The sequence below is a fragment of the Watersipora subatra genome, chromosome 3, assembly GCF_963576615.1.
Source record: "Watersipora subatra chromosome 3, tzWatSuba1.1, whole genome shotgun sequence".
NCBI classification, from domain to species: Eukaryota; Metazoa; Bryozoa; class Gymnolaemata; order Cheilostomatida; family Watersiporidae; genus Watersipora; species Watersipora subatra.
In genome coordinates, this window is record NC_088710.1 from 5,162,555 (window position 1) to 5,183,539 (window position 20,985).

General features: G+C 36.0%; 1 protein-coding gene across 1 annotated transcript; it reads left to right on the forward strand.

Annotated features, from left to right (window-relative positions):
• Positions 1–1,383: 1,383 nt before the first annotated feature.
• Positions 1,384–15,031, forward strand: LOC137390097 (2-(3-amino-3-carboxypropyl)histidine synthase subunit 1-like). The gene is made up of 4 exons (XM_068076347.1): positions 1,384–1,614; positions 8,264–8,568; positions 9,599–9,756; positions 14,214–15,031. The coding sequence occupies exons 1-4, from the start codon at positions 1,389–1,391 to the stop codon at positions 14,722–14,724; spliced, it is 1,200 nt and encodes a 399-aa protein (XP_067932448.1). The 5' UTR covers positions 1,384–1,388; the 3' UTR covers positions 14,725–15,031.
• The last annotated feature ends 5,954 nt before the right edge of the window (positions 15,032–20,985 follow it).

Here is a 20,985-nt window from a genome sequence, read left to right on the forward strand (position 1 = left end):
ACATGATTGATGAAATGCAGAGCAGAAATCTTATGGCATAAAGTGAATATTTTACATACAGCTCTATGTATAAGTAGGAATTTTAATCCAAGTGATTAGTCGTGTGGTAGTGAAGAGCAGAGCATAATACAGATGCATTGTTAGTGTTTGTACATGTAGCAGTGGCAGATGACTCAACTTCTATCACCTGAATACTAGCATCACTGTCTAAGTTGGGGTTTTCAGCTTGACATTTTGCTACATGGGCTTTAAGCCTATCTGCGTGACCTCGCGTTACGACAGCACACCTATTACATTTTGCCTTAAAACCTTTGCCTTTTGCAGTTCGACTGAAAAACTGCCAAACGGGATCCTGTTTGCGAGGCGTGTTGGAAATTTGAGACACAACTTTAACTTTTCAAAACACAAAAACTTGATAAACTGAATTCTAACAATCCAACTACTTTAGCTTGTGCCCAATAAATGAAATATTAGTTTGCAAACTTAAAGCTTTTGCCCCAAAGGATATGATTGTTTTAATTTCTAATTATAAGTAATCCTTTCTCACTGGCCAGACTTGAGAAAGTATTCATTCATTATTAGAAACGATGATTGGATTAGTATATTTCACATGGTTTTTATATTTCATCATTAAAGAGGTCATTATATCACTTTATAAAAGCAATTGAAAATGAAATTGACTAATTCATTGTTGTGCTAGGATTTCATGTAGTTGCAACTTGAGCTCTGCCATCAATTTACTACTGTGTTGTAAATAAACTTCCACAGCTGATAATTACATACATATAAATGCATTTCTACCGCACATGAACCACTAGGAGCTTGAAATATTGTTTTTCACAAAAAGTAATGAAAAAACCATAAAAACCAGTTTTTTTGGCTGATTTAAACCGAGCCAACCCTGTTTTAAGAACTAATGAATTCAGCATTAGGAAACAGCTATAGGTTTGTCACTCTTTCTGTATACCTATTCCCTATTTTTACCTAGATGTACCATTGAATACCAGGTACCTTTAGGACCTCTTGCTACCAGCTGCCATCTCTTTGTAGCGCAAAAATAAAAATTTGATATCACTCATAGTTTGAATCCGATGATTAATTAATTTCTGTATTTGACCGATATAGTATCTCTGATTAAGTGAAAAGGCGAGAGGTTAGCTGTAATAGTTCACAAAGACAATACTATGATATTTGGAACAAGTGAGTCTTTTTAACAAATTAATTAGTGTAAATCAATTTAGCAACAGGATTTTCACTCAAGTGCCACACTTTCTCCATATGGTTATTCCATGAGCTTCGAACAGATACTGGTTGGGCTGTTTCTATTTCCAGTTCTTTTCCATGGTTTCTGGCTGAATTTCAGATGACTTTTTCTCCTTGCAGTTAGTATGTCTCTGAGGATAAAGCAAGCATTGCACCAGATTCCGGATGACATCCTCAATGATGCAAAACTGAATGCAGATATTGATCAGATGCCAGACAACTACAACTTTGAGATCCATAAGTCAATCTGGAGGATTCGGAAAACAGATGCAAAACGTGTAGCTTTGCAATTTCCTGAAGGCTTGTTGCTTTATGCGTGCGCATTGGCTGACATCTTAGAGGAGCACACCGGTGAGAACTTTTGGTTAGCTTTTATTATCACAAAGTTTTTATTGGACAATGCATCATCAAAAAATGAAAAAGTGCGTGTTTTTGTGTCCGATTCTTTCACTAAAGTTCATTGAAGTACCTTGTTGAACCATGTGACTATAGAGAATTCTCACCAACTGGAGGCACAAAAGTGTTATTAGGAAATATTTAATATTTATTTTATTAAAATAGTTGTTTCAGCGGTGATGTGTAAGCGTTTTACTAAAATTGTTATGAGGTAGCCAACTTATAACATTAGTCAGGTGTGTCTTCTTCATCGAAGAACAAGAACAGTGATGCTGGTCAATGACAAATGTGAAACTCTGTTGCTGTTGTTATGCCGCTATCTTCTAGATTAACTAAGACACTAAAGGCTATCGACAACACTTTATAAGCACGGGAGGTTTTTGAGCTCGAGGATAGAAAACTATCTTAAACAGCCTAATATTTTTAATGAAAACAGATCTGATTACATATATAATTATGAGTGCAATTTCATTCTGCCTAGCTCTGCAGATAGGTATGTGTTGCTGAAGAACTGAAGTTTACTGCACGTTGTTGGCTATAGATATACTGTTATTGATATAGTGTTATTGATTTATTGCTGCTGATATTTTGCTACTGATATATCACTATTGATATATTGTTATTGATATAACACTATTGTGCAATATTCAGCAAAGTTTAACATTAGTTTAATTTTTTGTTTCATCAAACTTACCGTAAAACCCTAATTGAACACCATGTCGCTCTATTTTTTAACCCTTCTACTATAGTGATGGTCAATTGGAGGCGGCGTTCAAATAGAGGCTGGGGGCCTATTTCTCAAATGGCTCGTCAGAATTTTTGAAAGATAAATTTAGCCCTATTACAGGTGAAGCGAATGTCGCCTATATTTTGCTCTCTTTTTCCTGTGGAGTGATATTAAATCTTTTGGAATTTGGATGCAATAAATCTACTAACTTACATGTACCTCCAACTTGTCAAAGATCTCTTAATAAATATGCGTTGAGAAACTGAAAAATATCTCCACCAGTTGATATCTAGTGCTTGCAATTAACCTGTGATGATATTATAGCCTGTGTCCTTCTTTGCAATTTGTTGGCATTTTCAATTTGGATTTTATTCTAAATCTTAGGACATATTTTTATTTTATATGTATACCTAACAATGTTGCAGAAAAGCTTATCGATATGTTTGCTACAGTTTGCAGCCAAAACTAGCTTTTTATGAGCAGTAGAAGTGGAGTTATGAGCATCGATCCATTGTAAGCTGTGTTAAGAAAGCCGCAAGGATGTCATTAAGTAACATGCTATAAATCTGCATATTTATAAGTTATACAATGATAATCTATCAGATGATACAAATATATATATTCATGAACAAGTGAAATAAACGAACCATACTTACATGTATATTACATGCAGAAACAAAAATTAACGTTTTTTAAAAATTTGCATCGTTTGTTCAGATAGCTGCGCTCTGATTGTTGCTTTTGATGGAACGAACATCTTCTAGTTTTCCAATATCTTCCACATTATTTTCTTGCTTCAACTCTTCTGCACTGCTGAACTAGTCGATATTAGCGTCCAAACAATTTTTGGCCGAGCAAAGCTTTTACGCACTGCATTAGCATAAAAATTTGCTTGCTAAATGTAACCTTTGGCCCAAAGCTTGTTAACTGTTTTTATATGCATGTTCTCCAAAGTATTAAGACTGCAGTAAACAAGGAACTATTAGGAACTATTAGCCTGAGACAGATATTAATTATTTCTATGGTGTTGCTTTCAAAGTTCATATACCATCGTAAATTTAAACCGTTTTTGTATATATGTACTTCAAAGTATCAAAACCGCGTTAAACAAGGAGCTACTATTAGTCTGAGACCGTTATTGATTATTTCTATGGTGTTACTTTCAAAGTTTTAATGAAATAAGTGAAAAGCTGTGGAGTTGGACAACGAAAGAATTGATTGTTATTAATGTAAACGATTCATTATTAATACGATTTTGTGGACACTTTTTTACTGATTACTTGATATTATGTGTTCATAAAGATCAAAGATAGTCAAAGTGGCGGTCAAATGGAGGTGGCGTTCAAATAGAGGGTGGCGCTCTATTTTTCAATCCTTCTCGCGTAGTGGCAGTCAAATAGAGGTGGCGTTCAATTGAAGGTTTTACGGTATTTAAATATTGTAAAATCAGCGCATGCTAAATCTCCAATTTTTGCTGCAATTGAGATATGAGAATAGTCCAATTTTTTTGCTAGAAAAGCATATATATAAAGTATTCCGTACTGCATGATATAAATATGTAGTTGCCAGCGTCTCAACATCCTATTTTACAAAGGGAGACAAATCCATAATTAGTTTTGGTGTGAAACCAAGCATGAAGAACGTATTACTATATGAAATTCTCATTTTACGTTTTTAATGTCAGACTAGTGCCCTGGCAGTCTGGTGTGCGGCGAGGGATCATTAGGCGTAATAAGTAACTGCACAATTATTCTGAAATGCGGCAAGTCTATCGACGGTTGCAGGTGATCGAGTGTTGGTTTACCAAGTCATCACGGGTTCGAATCCTGTTGAAATCAATCTCTTTTCTAAATCTCCCATCCTGATTTCGGATAGTGGACATGGCTCTTATTATAGTGAAGATTTTCTTGAGTGGAAAAGGCTGGTTGTTTCAATGCATTCTTATTGCTCTCACATGTGCCAGTGACAATTTATTATACTATTTATTATACAATTTATATTATACAGTTTATTATCTCATTCTCTCGATCATTATGTTTTTCCATGACGCGGTTAATCTGCAGGCTTGCGTCATCCACAAGATGAAAGCCGCAAAAGTTCGCAAGTCAAGCCAACTTTGTTGCGCGCAAATTTTTACCGAATGTTTCATGCTTGCCAAAGATGGAAACTGCACTTGTTAATGAAGCGCAAGAAAAAGCTGCGCAAGCTATTTCATTTTAAAAATTTTCCACACTTAGTATTTGATTTGAGCAATTCCAAATTACCTCTGGCGTAAAAATCCTTGTATTTTACTTTTCAAAAACCACCCATGCTAATCCGCAACACGCGAATGTCCATTGAAATGTACGGTAACTCAACGCGCTCTCAACGCCATACCAGCATCATCCGCCCACTGGAAACAGTGATTACCTAGTGCTCTCAGCATTAAATTTTGTCTTAAGTTCTGACATATCATTACAAAGTGCTTCATAGGGGTGCCGGGTCTACTAATTCTTTTGTCTGCTGACAAAAGAATTAGTAGAGAAATGAAATTATAGAGAACTAGTCAGAGGGAGATGCTTTTCTAATTGAGATCAATTCTAACAATTTCATCTCTGCATCTGCATTCTATCTTCCAATCACTGCCCCAATCAGAATTGCGCTATACAGATAGTTGAACTAGACTCTGCATATTGTTCTGCTCTATTGTTAACCGGTGCTTGCAAAAAATATTTATCTGATAGTCATTTCATTTGGATCAAATCAATGTCATAACGCGTAAGACAAACACTTGGGAAATCAACTGAGGTCAGCAAGAAAGACTGAAGATGAGTACACTCTTCATCAGACTATAGGATTACTCTATACCAGCCATGTTTTGCGCTGATGTTTCATACGCATGATTTCAAAAGGATCCGTATTACGTGTAGCTCATTGGTCGGATATGAAAATGTTTTGGTATGCTCTTGTTTGTATGGTAATTTTGTTAGCGACGTCAGCTTTTTATACTGAAAAATTATTGGAATTGCTGAGCTGACCCATTATAGTTATTATATATTATCATAATTATAATTATTTTCTCAACTACAGTAGACGCTTCTACAACGTAAATAATCCATTCCAGGAATGTTTATGTTATAGGGATTTTACGTTGTATGAACAGTAAAATACATGTAAATTGCCTAATCCGTTCCAAGATCGTTCCAAACTCACCCCTTAGGCTATACAAAAGGAAAAAGTCTTAACTTTTTAATTTGTTGGCTGTATCGTAACTGTAATATTATTAGTTCGTATCGACAGCTTTTTCTTTTTTCTGATCAATTTCAGTGGTTTTATAGACTCTGATTGTGGTAATTTTACAATAAGTTGACGGGGAATTAACTGTTAATATTCGACGTCCATTTACAACGATTTGTTCATTCTTGCTAGACAGCAAAGTCTATTCTGAAAAGTACAACTAATAAATGTTTTATACGTTTACAATAAGGCAAAACAAAAATATATTTTGCTATAAAAAGAGCCATGTTTATCTGTTTGTTATCTATTCGTACCCAGGGGTCAAGGTTAGGATGAAATATAACTTTTGGCGATACTCCCAACTCGAGACATTCTGATTATTAGACCAATGCAGTAACACCTGCACCAATCGATCGCCTTATTTTATATAGTTAGTTTTTATTAAAATTTGCGCAGCTACCTATTCTTTGTTTTGTCGACACATGTGACGATCTATCACGACGAACTAAAATGTCATGGAGGTTTTATATACACTAGATATAACGCTATACGTAAGTCATTTTTCCTCTCCCAAGTGCGGCGAGATATGTTACCATTCAAATCGAATTTGAGAAGTTGCCCTTACTCGACACTTCATGTTATATTGAATTTTTCTATTACAAAGCAAAAACTCTGCATAAATTCTTTATATTATTTGGAATTTAGCTTATAGAAAGTATACGTTATAGGAGGTATACGTTATAGGAATGTCTACTGTACTAAATACTGATATAAGCTATAAGCATAGTCTTGAATACATAGTTGTTGATCTACTATACAACTAGGGGAGACTGAATTGAAACTTGGCTATTTCATATGAAAGCATAAGGAAAGCATTAACCTGTGTAGCTACAAAGGCATCAACATGTTTCTTCTTCTTGAGCGGAAAGCCTGAAGATGCTGGTCCGAGTAGACATCCCTTCATCTATTACCATAAGGAGCTTTCAAATTCTCCTGGTTTCTGGACCCTAGAGGGTATGCGTAACAAAGTATCGCAAAACTATCCCTCATGGCATAAGATAACACGATACAGGATAGGATATGGGATACAAGATAATCATTTGTTTAATCGTACTTATTTCTGTGAACTTGAGGTTATTCCCTATGTGCCACTTTCAGCGATATGCGACTGACATATTAATTGCTCTATCAATAATCTGTGTACGAACCCAATAAAATATTTTTAATATGCACCAAGCCATTTGTAATAAGGCAAGCCTTCAGTTATCGTAGCCTGAAAACATCAAAACAGTTATAAAAATCTTGGCCATGGCTTTTATTGATTCACGGTCATGTACGCCTTTATTCACTGTCAACGGAAATTATCTAATAAAAAACCACTGCAATTCTCCTAAATTTATGACAGGAATGTGATTCTAATCTAAACGGCGTAGAAGTATTCCATCGTACAGGAAATTTCGAAGTGCTAATATTGTTCAACTGACAAACATGTTTCATATTTTTATTTATATTTCTGAGCAAAATACTACGAGTATCAGTGTGGGTCTCACCGAGCCTATTTGTAGCAAGGCGAATGATCAGTCATTGTAGCTTAAAAACATTAGGCAATCTATAAAGATTTCAAGCCATGTCTTTTAATGCATTTGTTTACTCTCTCTAAACAAGTCCAACTGACTAGGCTATCTCATACCCTCAGTGCCCTAGTCAAGGCAAAAGCTACCGTATCTGTACCATAAAAAGAGCTTTACCCATGTGTTTGTCTGTCTGTCTGAAGTCACGCTAGGAGTGTTAGGAAAAAATTGCCCCGCATAGGAATTGAACCCAACTATTCCATTTTGCAGACAGGCATGCTACCAACTGCACCACTCGATCACCTTATAAATTGAAGAATAATTGTACGCATAGTTATTACACTGGCCTGCCAGCGTACTAGTCTTTGCTATAATAAGAGCCGTGTTCGTCTGTCTGGAGCCTTGGTTGGAGGTCGGAAAAAAGATTGCGTCACTTGAGTTTCGAACTCGTGACTTTCAGTGCGGTAGACCGACACTTCAACCACTGCTTGCTAGCACTCTGGAATAGTTGTAGTTATCACACCTGATGGTCCCTCATGTTATTGCATTGCATGGGATTTCAACTCATTCTAATACCATTAGGTGATCCATGATTTGAATTCAATAGCAGAATCATCTCTGTTATAGCCTGCTTTTCACAAAATTAAATATACTGACAGCGGTTCAAGTCGTCCATTGACACGTTACAGCCAGCTGCTCTAATTTGTGAAACCCAACCCTAAGACAGTGGATTGTATTGTGTTTCAATGTGTCTTATTGACTGTTTCTGTTCTTTTCGGATCATGACATAAGGGCTTGAACTTGAATATTTTACTCTTCTGGTTCATACGGTATTGTACGCTCTATGCTTCTAGTGCAGCATTCCTATTGTATGTTGGTATTGTAGAATGGCAGATTTCTAAAGGTTTTTATGTTATCCGCTGCGTAAACGGATTAAATTTAATTTCATCGATGCTATGACACTACCTTTATGCTAAAATTGGTGTTACGATTTAATACCAAAGTTTTAAAGCATACAGTTCTTAACAAACACTGTTGGTTGTATCCACGATGGAGCCTGAAGATGCGTGTATAACCATGCTTGTTGCAGGGGCTGAGATGATGATTATGGGGGACGTAACATATGGAGCGTGCTGTGTGGATGATCTGACAGCTAAGGCTATGGAGTGTGATCTCTTGATACACTATGGCCACAGCTGCCTCGTACCTATCGATAAAACTCATGGAATTAATATGCTCTATATTTTTGTCGATATTAAGATAGACGTTAAGCACCTGGTAGATACAGCAGTCTATAACTTTGAGCAAGGGACAAAGATAGTAATGGTCAGCACTATCCAGTTTGTGGCAGCGTTACAAGCTGCAGCTAGAGCTCTCAAAGAACTGAACTACACGGTTAGTAATTGGTATCCATAGTTAATTTAAGTTGGTCTTTCTTTATAATAGTTGTTTACTCGCTACGCAATGAGGCAACAACTCCTATCTCACTTTTTGTTTGTTTTATGTAAACTTTATAAATATATGTTTTTTTTCCACACAATTCTGCTTTTATTTACATAAAATATTGCAAAATTTGCAGTTTTATATTATTTTTTAAGGGAAAAGCATTTATGTCTTTCTCTACCCATCAAACGGCTTTAAATAAACAGTAACTGTTTGGTTTTCAAGGTAATTCGTGTTGTAGTTGTTTAGTTGTGTGCAAATAAATGTGATGTCTTCTTGAATACTCACACTAGGTGAACTTTGAGTAGATCTGACATTTTGTGATGCAAATTGTAACGCGAGTGTATCATTAACTTCCAAGTATCGTATCTTGACAGAGGTTTCAGTTATGCAAGTGTGTTAGTATTTTAATTGGCAAACTAGTGAAGTTAATTTATGTTTAGTAATACTAGGAACTGATTCTTGTGGATCACTGAAGTCATGTTATCATATTACTGTCCCGATACTCATATAATTAGTGCTTCCAAAGCTCACCACAAATACTACTGATTCAGATGCGTTCACATCTGGCCGATTTGTTGGAGTTGTGTTTCCGCTGAGAGAGTTGGAACGGCTTCACAACAAACCAACTCAAATTCCGACTATACAAAATGGGTCACTTTTTTTGCCAATGAAATACAACGTCGATATCCATTTCATTTGTTTGTATTTTTGGTGCTATCAGTATTGCGTGATATGATTGGTCAATTCCATGTTGCGCTCTGTCAATGATGGCTGTCAAAATGGACAAACATAGTATGCAGCATTTGACTGATCTTATGTCGGAGACTGGAAAAAAGCCGGTTTCACAACCCATCTGGTTTTACAACAACCAGACTTTGTTGTTGTGGAAGCCACGCCGATGAATCATTCTGGTGTAAACACACATTTAGTGTTTGAATATGTTTCCAAGCTGCTATCCGATAAGTTTGTTTTTTACTAGGTTAAAGTACCACAGGCTAAGCCTCTCTCACCCGGTGAAATCTTAGGCTGTACATCACCTGTAATTGACTCATCTACCGATGCTATTATATATGTGGGCGATGGGAGGTTCCACCTCGAGTCAATTATGATACACAACCCAGAGGTACAGGCTTTCAAGTGAGTCGATCTTTATTCACTGTTTTGTTCATGAGCTCTGCCTGGGTTTTGTAACTTTTGAGCTCACTCAAAGCCCAATAATTGCGTTGTGTTGATATATCAATGTTCTTGCCTAGTCATCGGGCCTTTTGCGCTGAATTGATTAGTTTAACATTTATGTTTTTTTCTATAAATTATTTATTATCGACACATCGAATGTGGCCACTCTCAAGTATTGAACGTGTCACTCAACTGTCTAGTAAATAAACTATGTGTCCAGGGTGAATAGGGAATAATTTAACACATTCATAATGAACAAAGGAAAGTACTCTTGCTATTATTACTGCAGCCTCAACAGCAGGTTCATTGGGAGTTGGAACGGCGGAGTTGGATATTTTTACCCGCATATGTCACTATGCGTGTGAAAATATGCTACCGCTCTCTATAACGCCGCGACGTCAAGGAGAGCGGTAGCGTAATTTTATGCATGCTCAACCATGAGAGCAAGTAATTAGCTCTTATTAGTAAGCTTACTCAAATTAGCCATTGGCAGGCTAATGGCAAGTGGCAGGCAACTACCTTATTTCCTGTTTAAAAGCTGGTTTTTAATACCTGTGCAACGCCGGGCATTCCGCTAGTATATATATATTGCTAAAGTTGAAATAATTTGTGTGTTTTTGTATTCCTAGTGCATGACTATAACAAAAGGAAACTTCTGCATACTCTGATTTTATAATGTTCAAATCCGGATGCTTGGAACGAACATTCAAATAGTACTAAACTTCGCTGACTTGTGCACTACTGCAATAGCAGTATGTTATTGCAGTAGTGCAGTAATAGCAGTATGTTATTGCAGTAGTGCAGCAATAGCAATATGTTATTGCTTACAGGCAGCAAAACTTATGTTATTATATTAGTAGTAGGATTTGTTGTCACCACATACGTCTTAAAGACAGTTGTACATAAGTACAGTGCACCCCGTGTTACGATGTCCCTGCTATACAGTTTTTTCGCCTTACAGTGTCGCACATGAGGTTTTTTCGTCTCTGCCATATGGCATCAACAAAAATTTTTCTCGAAATTCAATTTTGGCAGTTGGTGGACTGAATACCTTGGAATAACGATGATGCAGATATGCTATTCGCCAAAATCCCTTCTACAACACTTGAAAGAGATACGATGCTCGCCCTCTCTCAGTTCACCGTTATTTGTTATAAGTTATAGTGAAAATGAAACCGGAAACAGATAGACAATAAAATTTTAGACGATGACAAAATTAAATCCTAGTTTGATAAAATACATCTTAAAACCTAGCCTTAGGTCTGTGTTTAGTAAGCTAAATTCATTTACTGTAAAACCTCTATTTAAACGCCATGGTGCTCTATTTCTCAACCCTGCCTCTGTAGCGGCGTTTTTATTAAATGTGAAATTCAAATAGACGGTGGCGTTGTATTTTTCAAATGGCTCATCAGAATTTCGGAAAGCTAAAGCTAAATTTAACCCTTTTATGGGCGAAGCGAATGTCATCTATATTTTGCACCCTTCTTCGAGTGTTGCGAAGTTAACTTTGTTGGATGCAATAAATCTGTTCTAACTTACTTCCAACCTGTTGTAGATCTCTAAATAAATATTCATTGGCAAACTGAGAAATATATCTTCCAGTTGATATCTATTGCTTGCAATTAACCTGCGATGATCTTATAGCCTGTGTTGCAATATGTTGGAACTTTCAATTTTTTATTTCATTCCAAATTTGAAAGCATATTTTTGTTTTATCATAACTATATTTAACGATCTTGCATAAAAGCTCATTGCACTCATCGATATGTTTGCTAGTTTGCTGCCAAAACTGGTTTTTCATGTGCAATATAAGAGGAGTTATGAACCTCGAGCCATTGTAAGCCAAGTTTAGATAATTGCAATGATCGTATCAAATAGTATACCATAAATCTATAAATTTATTAGTTATATAATAATAATCTATCAAATGCTACAAATACATATTCAAGAACAAGTGACATAAATAAACGATATTTATTATACATGCAAAAACAAAAATTAACATTTTAGAAAGGAAAATGTTTGCATCGTTTGCTGGGCCAGTTGCGTTCTGATTGTTGCATTCATTTGGCGCCATTTCATCTTCTGGCTGTTTAATACCTTCCACAGTGTCTGCTGGCCTCAAATCTTATGCACTGCTGAACTAGTCGATATTAGCGCCAAACTTCTTAGCAGAGCAAAAATTTTACGCGTTGCTATTTGGAAAACTTTACGTGAGAATAATGATTAACTTTTAGACGCACGCGCGCTAAGCACACATTTATAGCCTGAAAATAGTATTACAGAGTCCATCATAATTGTAAACCATTTTTCCCATACATCGAAGTATCAAGACAGTGTTAAACAAGGAACCGCTATTAGCCTGATAAAGTTATTAATTATTTCTCTGGTGTTGCTTTCAAAGTTTTAAAGGAAAAACCCTAAGTTTTGGAGTTAGACAATAGACTTCAATACGAACGACAACCACAAAAGACTTAATTGTTATTGATATAACTGAGTCATTATTAGCATCATTTTTTTTGGGCACTTTTCTACTGATCACTTGCTATTATGGGTTCGTAAAGATCAAAACATGTCAAAGTGGTGGTCAAATAAAGGTGGCAGTCAATTAAAGGTTTTACAGTAAATTAAATTCAAAAAATTATGTTGTACGTCTGTCTTGAAGGTAAGAGCTCCCTATGGTACGTACTCCACATAGTATATTGTAATGTTACACTTTATTGCAGATCATAACCTCTAAATACACTTAAGTTACTGTAGTACTAAATTACTAAGGTTAACATACTATTTTGTTACTAATTTTTAATATGTACGGTATAATTGTACATAAAATTTTGATGATTTTATTAGCGGGCGTTTGCATTAGGTAATTACAATAAGTTTCTATACCCTCTACGACATTTTTGCCTCATAATGCCAACACCAGAATGAATTAATGTCGTATGGCAGAGGTCCGCTGTACTAAACAAAAGAAACGTTGCGGTAATAATGCATCCGCCTCGCAAATAAAATTATTTTTTATTTACTGAGGAGATAGTTGACTACATAATTATAATGGTTGTACTTGGTGTCCGCCGTTACCCTGTGCTGTTGGCTCATACGCAAGCACTATGGGAGATGTCTCCGCAGAGAGATTGCATACATAATTCTATCTTTCCCGTTGCCATTTTTATAAATTGTTTAGACTTTTCACTGTCATGTCTTCAATAATGACGCAATTCTACTAATTATTCTTAAAGATGAACTTTAACACAATTATAGTAGATATTATCAGAAAGATCGATATTTTTCTATCAGTTGAGATTTTCTTTATGCTTTAGGTGATTTGAGTGCCAGGATGTTTCAAGATTAAAATTGATAAAACTTCATCACGATTAAAACGCTTAGAAAAAAAATACGTGTGAAATGATGTCACTAGTTGTTATCATTGCTATAGCTGATATCGGCTTTTTCATTCAGGTTACAGCATTATGCGTCTCTATTCTGTTGATCTCTTAGCAACTATAGATGTCATTATCGCACTTTTGCTTGATCTGAGTGTTTTAATCGCGATGAAGTTTTATCGATTTGAATCTTGGAACATCCTGGCAATAAGATCATCCCAAAAATCAAAAACAATTGCAGCTGATAGAAAAAAGCCGATACTTTCTGATAAAGTTAAGTAAAATAATGTGCTAATTCATTTTTAAAATAGGCACTTTGTAAACCTCTCTACTGATTCTTAACTGTCTGTCTTTATTTTCTTTTGACAAAAATAGTCATAAATTCGGTAGGATTGGTTACTAGTCCATTGCTGCTCTTTTGACGATTACACAATGGGCGATTACACAATGGGCTTTTGGTTGGCTACGAGACAGGAAGGTTTACAGTTGTCTCTGTGCAATAGTGTTGGCTGCATATTTTTAGGCGGAATGCAGTAGTTTTTGTCTTGATTGAGGTACATGAGGGCACATGATAGCTGAATTGATTAGTGTTCATTGACAGTAGATACCGTAGTGCATCTTTAAAAACCAGAGTCTGATATTGTCATACATAGTTTTAGGTTTATAGGCTTTGATCTTTGCTTATAACAGATTTTGTTCGTGTTCCCTAAAGTTTACCAAATCAATCACAGATCACTGAAAGCAATATGGAGAGGATAACTCCAAGTTTGTGTATGTCGAGGACTAAATGAGTGTTTACTACGCAACTAATTTATGATAAAGTTTTTGTTTTTATCATGCATTCCTATCTTTGGTGCATGTATGTAATATATTGGCGACACCATCGTAATCTATGAGTTTTATAAAGCAAGGTTCAACAAAAGCATTAATCACAAAGCCTTTATCATTCAACGTTGGATGAAGTTATCTTATCAGCTCTGTGATGTGATAATCTGCAAGTCTGTATTTGAGAATAAGGCTTATTATATCCTATAGGTACGATCCTTATGGAAAAAGCTTCACGCGAGAATACTATGACACTCAGTTGATGCACAAAAACCGTCAAGCTGCCATAGCCAAGGCTTCAACAGCTCAAACATTTGGTCTTATACTCGGCACCCTTGGCCGGCAGGGCTCTACCACTATATTTGAAAATCTGAAGCAGAGTTTGTCCGAGTGTGGACGTCAATATGTGATGGTTCTCTTATCTGAGATCTTTCCTGACAAACTGAAACAATTTAGTAATGTCGACGCTTGGGTGCAGGTGGCATGCCCAAGGCTCTCTATAGACTGGGGTACAGCGTTTAGTAAGCCTTTACTTACGCCGTATGAAGCCTCGGTTGCCTTACAAAAGTGTCAATGGAGACAAAGATATCCTATGGACTTTTATGCTTATGACAGCGCTGGAAATTGGACAGTAAACCATGAGAACAACCGGCCGGCACGTACTAGACCAACCCGCAAACATGTTAGCATTCGTGTGGAGAATCTAGCCGCTACCTCATGATTGTTTCATCCCTTTGTTTGAAGCGATTTGCATCATACTGGTGATTTACGCAATTCTGTGCATCTATTTTCATCATGTATTTGTTATCATAATTTTAATCTCACATTGTTTCACAAATTTATATTTAAGAAGCTTATGCCTAGATCTTGTAATTAATTACACCAACATCCATTTGTAAGGACCTTGAACATCATACATGTCAATAGTAGTTTTATTAATGTTTTTTCCTTGTTTTAAAATTTTGTTATGAAACTTCAGAGGCAAACCTTATAATGCTAAGCGATAACTAAATTTATTGAGATTCCAACACAGGTCGTTCCAAGGTCGTTCCTGATTAGTTAGTACGTTTCTAATCAAGGGGAGAGCAAGTTAAAAATAATGCTGGATGGGGTCATTCTACCAGCTTTAACAGAGTAAACTCTATGTGCTTAATGGTAGTTATAAAATATATTGCGGGAATGATAACTCCAAAAAGATACGCAAGTTTTTTTACTCACCACGGCAGGGCAGCTGTTTGTCTCTTGAGTGCTTTTCAGAATAACGGAGGTGTTTATTTCAGCTACCTTTCTCTCTCTCTCTTAGAGTTGGTCGTTACAACAATGACTGTCTTACGGTTTAGACTTTAGGCACCATTTTCATAAAACTGCATACAAAAGGTATTAAAGAGCATTTGCTTCTGCATTACTAGAGTACCTCTCTTACCTGCATTACTAGAGTACCTCTCTTACCTGCATTACTAGAGTACCTCTCTTACCTGCATTACTAGAGTACCTCTCTTACCTGCATTACTAGAGTACCTCTCTTACCTGCATTACTAGAGTACCTCTCTTACCTGCATTACTAGAGTACCTCTCTTGGCAGTACAGATTTGTAATCTAGTTGACAGGAAAAGATCCAATTACACTGGCATTTTTGGTCTGCTGCAATGGCTAGCCAGAGAACAAGTTTATCTATCTCCCTTTGAGTTTGGCCACGGCCCATCTTTTGGGAAGTCCAATCAGACTCTTGTTGGGTATTTTACTTCATTCAAGCAAGATGCTCAGATTCACCCCCAGTTCTGGATTAGATGCAGGCAACCCAACCCATGGTGCAAGTTGTGTCGGTATTCATGGTTAAAAAACCGCCATGAAGGTAGCTACATCGTCTCCTTGATTATCTGATACATAGCAGACACGAGTACCTAACCATTCATCTAGTTACTGTGGTGTGTTAATTAAATTGATATCATCACATTTTATTTGAACTTTTTATGAGAAACAAGCTCTGTTTATTGCTCATATCACCAAAGACTAGGGTGACTCTCTGTGCATAATGTGTGGAGTTTTGTACAGACGCTTAATCATACTCGTTTTGTTTTACAACTAACGTTAATTATTACATGACAGATATTTTATTGTTACATATTAACTGTTTTCATATGTTTTGCTATTAGAAGAGCTATTACAAAATTAAATAGTTGAAAGAATTGGTTTAAAGCTGTCATCTACCAGCTCAGATGTCCTAGATTCTGCTGAAATTGTTATGCAACTCCAGTTGGTGTTTCGAAGTCTCAGCTCTATCACAAGTCACTCAGTTTGTATCCCTGAATGAACTCATTATTTCTATAAAAACTTGTTTACTGTTTGAGCAGATTTAAAAGTGATAGCAAATTAGTGCATCACTACAAAGACAAATTATTGTAGCATACCATAATGTTTGCTCCTGTTGTCTTCCGCGCAACACAGTGAGCTGATATCAGAGCCTTCGTTTTGGGTCCAGCCAGTGTCATAACACTAAACATTAGGTTTGGCACTTTTGGTAATTTAAGTATGATTAAGGGTTGGTTTCAGTTCCTACAGCAGGCTTTTATTACAAATGTAAGTCCAGTAGGTTGTATTAAGAGAAGCGTTGAGTGCAGCACACTTTGTTGGTGTTATCAGCAAAGAGTGATACAAATGAGCCAATAATATAGAGTTGTCCTCTTTTTCGTTACAGATTGAGCTTCAGTATGATCCATAGATACAGTAAACCCAGGGTTTACTATATCTATGGTATGATCACCTCATGGTGCGCTGGGGTCCTCGTGTTTGCGTTACTAGATAATTCCGGCAGAGTCGTAATCGTAGTTGATTTCTATGTATCGAGTTCTAGCGTTGTTGTAGGCTTTACATTATCCCCAGCGATTCCAATGACTTTAACGACCGCTTCTACGTAGCTTACGATCAGTAACATTTAAAACTCGGCGGTTCTGTGTACCGTACCGACAATGTTGTGAGCCTTAGCTACATAGTAAAAACGACCTTTGCTATGTTGAAGCCCCAATGTGCGTTGTTTGTACAGTCTAGTATAGTGTAAACTGAGAACTTAAAAACACGTTCACTAAGTGAGTCGAAATTATGTGAATCGCCGTTAAGTACACGCTTGAAATGCTGCAATTATGGTCCTAATTGCGCACTACACAGCTTTGATGCGTAGTTTTTCATTTAGAGTATCGTCTATTCGGGTCACCCACGGTTTGTAGTTGAATTGGACAAAATGCCACCGAACACTCTATTTTCGTTTGTATAATTCTGGACAACTTAAGCATTGTTGCTTAAAAATAATTTTTCATTAAATCAATTGCATGTTGAAAGTTACTGTTTACCATATAATCTATTGATTTTGTACTGTTATGGGTGGATATGGGAGGATTATGTTATGCACAACTAATCCGAATCCACACACAACATCAATGTTGAATTTTCTGTCATTTTATGTTAACTTTTTCAGTTTGTGCACTTTTGCTTAGCTGGTGTGAACTGAATAGATCATTACTGGTTCAGGTAATAGTGAAGGTGTTAAGCTATAACTGTAAGCAATACTGATATTTACCAGTAAAATATAGCCTACTTCTTTATTTTATAAGTCAAACAATTAACATACACAATTAACGAGGTTTTAAACAATAAAAATGACGAAAGGTCAAAATAGCCAATAAAAGTTATACCCTTACTGGAATGGTCGTCCATGTTTGCTTGCTCGGTCCCGTACGGCAGCAAGTTTCGACAGTCGAACGAAAGTCGTGGCAGTCCTCAAACAAAGAGGCTGGGCAGTTGAAATGGTGAAGTAAAAGAAGCTCAGCTGATGATCGAGAAGGAGGCTTCGTAGGCAGGGTCAGTAGAGGCTCTGCAGATGCAAAAGAAGGAGTTCAACAGGTGCCGAAGAAAGAGACTCTACAGGCAGAGGGAAATAAAAGAGCTTCGGCAGGCCCTCGGAAAGAGAGGGAGAGAGAGAGAGAGACTAAGTTATCGGAGCGGTTTTCTTTCATAAATATTTTTGTTAGCCTGTGAGGTGTTTAGGCGCTCATGTTCTGTTCTTTATGTTGCAGAGGGTTAGCATTTGTGTGGACTTGTCTTAAGTACGTCATGGGAGTGTAGTTATTGGAAATGATGACTAACTTCAATTGTCTTGGTCGTGTCTGGTACAAGTCTGATATCTTATAAAGTTTTCTGGCATGTCAATTAATGTCTCTTTCTTGATGGGTTACTTCCAAGGGAGGTTTCTATGCTGCTAGTAGATGAGTATATGATGATTGTCTTTATTGCTGATCCTCTGATATATTAGGTGTCATATTTGTTGTAATATTGCGTATATTTTCAGTGTTTAGGCGTTTCTCCATTATGTTATCTGCTTTTGCTAATACTTCTATACAACAGTACAAGTGACTTATTGTAAATGAGTGAATTTTCTAAGATATAGCGAAAGTTTTTGTCCTATCGTTAAATTGCTAAAAACGGTATGCATCAGTTCACCGGTTAGTTGTGAGTCCAAGAGGTCTCCTATATAAGTTATATACCGAATGCGACCAAAATATGGCTTAAACATCAATTTGCTTCTGTTGTTGATAGAGTGACAAATTCGTGACACCGCCATACATAATTTTAGCTACATAATCTAGTGAATTATTTAATTACTCACATCGAAAATTAGGCTTGCTCTTGACTCAACTGGACAGCTAAGTTGAGTTTATGGCCTGCTTCTCAACTACATCGGTTAACACACTCTGGAGCTGGTTCAGTGTTAGTATCAGTCAAGTGAAACATGTATGAGGTCCTGATTTTGTTGTATTAAACTGCACTTTTAAGCGGTAGTGGTAATAAAAGGCCATGAACAGTTCGTTGAACATTCCAGAAACAAGTTAGCGCTTGTATCATGTTATACCATATCTCAACCTATATTGTCTTTATGCTATATTTTGTGTGCTCTGAAATTATGAGCTAGATAATATTCATTTATTGTACAATTATTAATAGCTAGACGTGATTGAGCTTGGACATTTTTTCTGCAGTAGTAAGCTTATAGTTGTTGTGAAGCTTCACAATAATTCAAAGCTGTCAGTGTCCTCACTACAATGCAAAAAGAAACGTTGGTTGCAAAAAATGAAAGTTTTCTGCCTCCGACAACCTATTCTGAAAATAATCTGAGAATCCCTGTCAAGATTTGTGTTGCCTACTCACTAGTTGTAAATCACATTGAAACTCTGTATACCTGACCTTATAGCAAAGTTAATGAGTCGGAAATTGAAAACAGCATTCTCTACTAAACACCATAACTTGCCCACTCACAGACAAATAATACAGCAGAAAATTTCAAAACAGAAAGTTATGAAATGATTTAGTGTATTGCATTCTAAAAAACATTTGCATTTTACTTTTCTCTTTGCTGACTTTTTTTCAGGCAACATGCATGTTTGGCCTCAGTAATTTAGTTGTTTCAGCAATATTTATAAAAATTGAACGATTTTAGATTAAAAAGCCTCTAGGTTTCCAGATATGTCCCAAAAATTTATTAATGATGTCACAGTAGTTGAATCTGCTGTTTGGGCAAGAATTTGCATTAAAGAACATCACCAACAATGGCTAGTCAGATGGTAGGGCATCTTGAAAACTAGTTTTCTACTGCATGATAAAACTTTCTGCAAATGGCTTTTCACATTGAATGCTTTGTGCTTTGGTATTTTGCTAAAGCATACTTTTTTCGTTGTTTCCTAGTTGTGCATTTTCGATTACATTTTGGAAAGAAATTTTAAATATATACGGTAGACGTGCCTACAACGTAAATAATTCGTTCCGAGAACGTCTACGTTATGCGAACGTTACATTATATGAACAGTAATATACATGTAAATTTATTAATTAATTCCAAAATCACCCTTTCTGGCCCTTCAAACAAGAGCAAGAGAGAAAAAGATACTTTCAAGGCTATATATGGAACTCTTGATACTCAAATACGATTTGAGATCTTGCACTGACTGATAGAGACACTTTACGTTATCTGGAATTTCTTTCATATTCTTACATAATACAAATCAAAACTTTACATAAATTCGTTGTGCTAAGTAGAATTTACGTTCTTGGCAACGTAAACTTAGTGAGTACAGACCGCTTCTCTTTGGGAATGCTTACAGTTACAAGTGGCTTTTCTCATTCATTTAGATGACAAAGCTTTATTCATTGTTATTTTTATGCATGCTGGGAAGAGTCAAGCGCTGCTTTGCAGAGAATGTGGCGCCCTCTATGAAAACACTGACCAGTGTTAGATGTTACCATGGTTTAAGTTTGACCAGATTATTTAATATTTTGAGGTGAAAAATAACCTGACAAGAGTCACCTCAAAATGTTTATATTCGCCTGATGATTAACTTTATTCCCTCAACTGCACACTCACTAGTCAGTTGTGTTAAGCTACAAACATTGATTAAAGGTTGACTTGCAATAAAATTCACATTACAGTTATTAAATTCATTTTAGTTGTTACATTAAATTAAGTTGTTACATTCATTAAACCTTTGAAAGATTTTTTTTCGATTATATAGTACCTTAATAGGCGATTTTATGTGGCGAACTGTGTTGTACAATTTTTAATTTTTAGCTAAACTACAAAATTCCATTAAAGTGTACAATTTTATTAATTTTTGACATGGCTCTTGTTTCATTGAGAGTTATCTGAACTATCACATTGTGCAACAATGTCTGCTCTACTTATAGAGAACAATAAGTCTATGCTTCTATGTGTCAGCATGATCTTTATATCTTATAGACTATTGTTTAGATAAAAAGCTTAGAAAAAATTTTTTTAAATAATTCTCAAGTTGAAAATTTTTTTATTATGCCATGTATTTTGATTTAGTTCAAGGATAAAATTCATGAAAACTCAAAATTTGAACTCAACCATCAGAAAGACTAATTTTCACTAGCTGATTAATTTTCTTAGCAACTGATTCAAATGACTAGTTTTTCTGCT

Coding starts and splice junctions, on each gene's coding strand:
- LOC137390097 (XM_068076347.1), top strand. CDS start 1,389: ATGTCTCTGAGGATAAAGCAAGCATTGCACCAGATTCCGGATGACATC. Junction 8,569..9,598: donor TCAAAGAACTGAACTACACG/GTTAGTAATTGG, acceptor GTTTTTTACTAG/GTTAAAGTACCACAGGCTAA. Junction 9,757..14,213: donor CCAGAGGTACAGGCTTTCAA/GTGAGTCGATCT, acceptor TATATCCTATAG/GTACGATCCTTATGGAAAAA.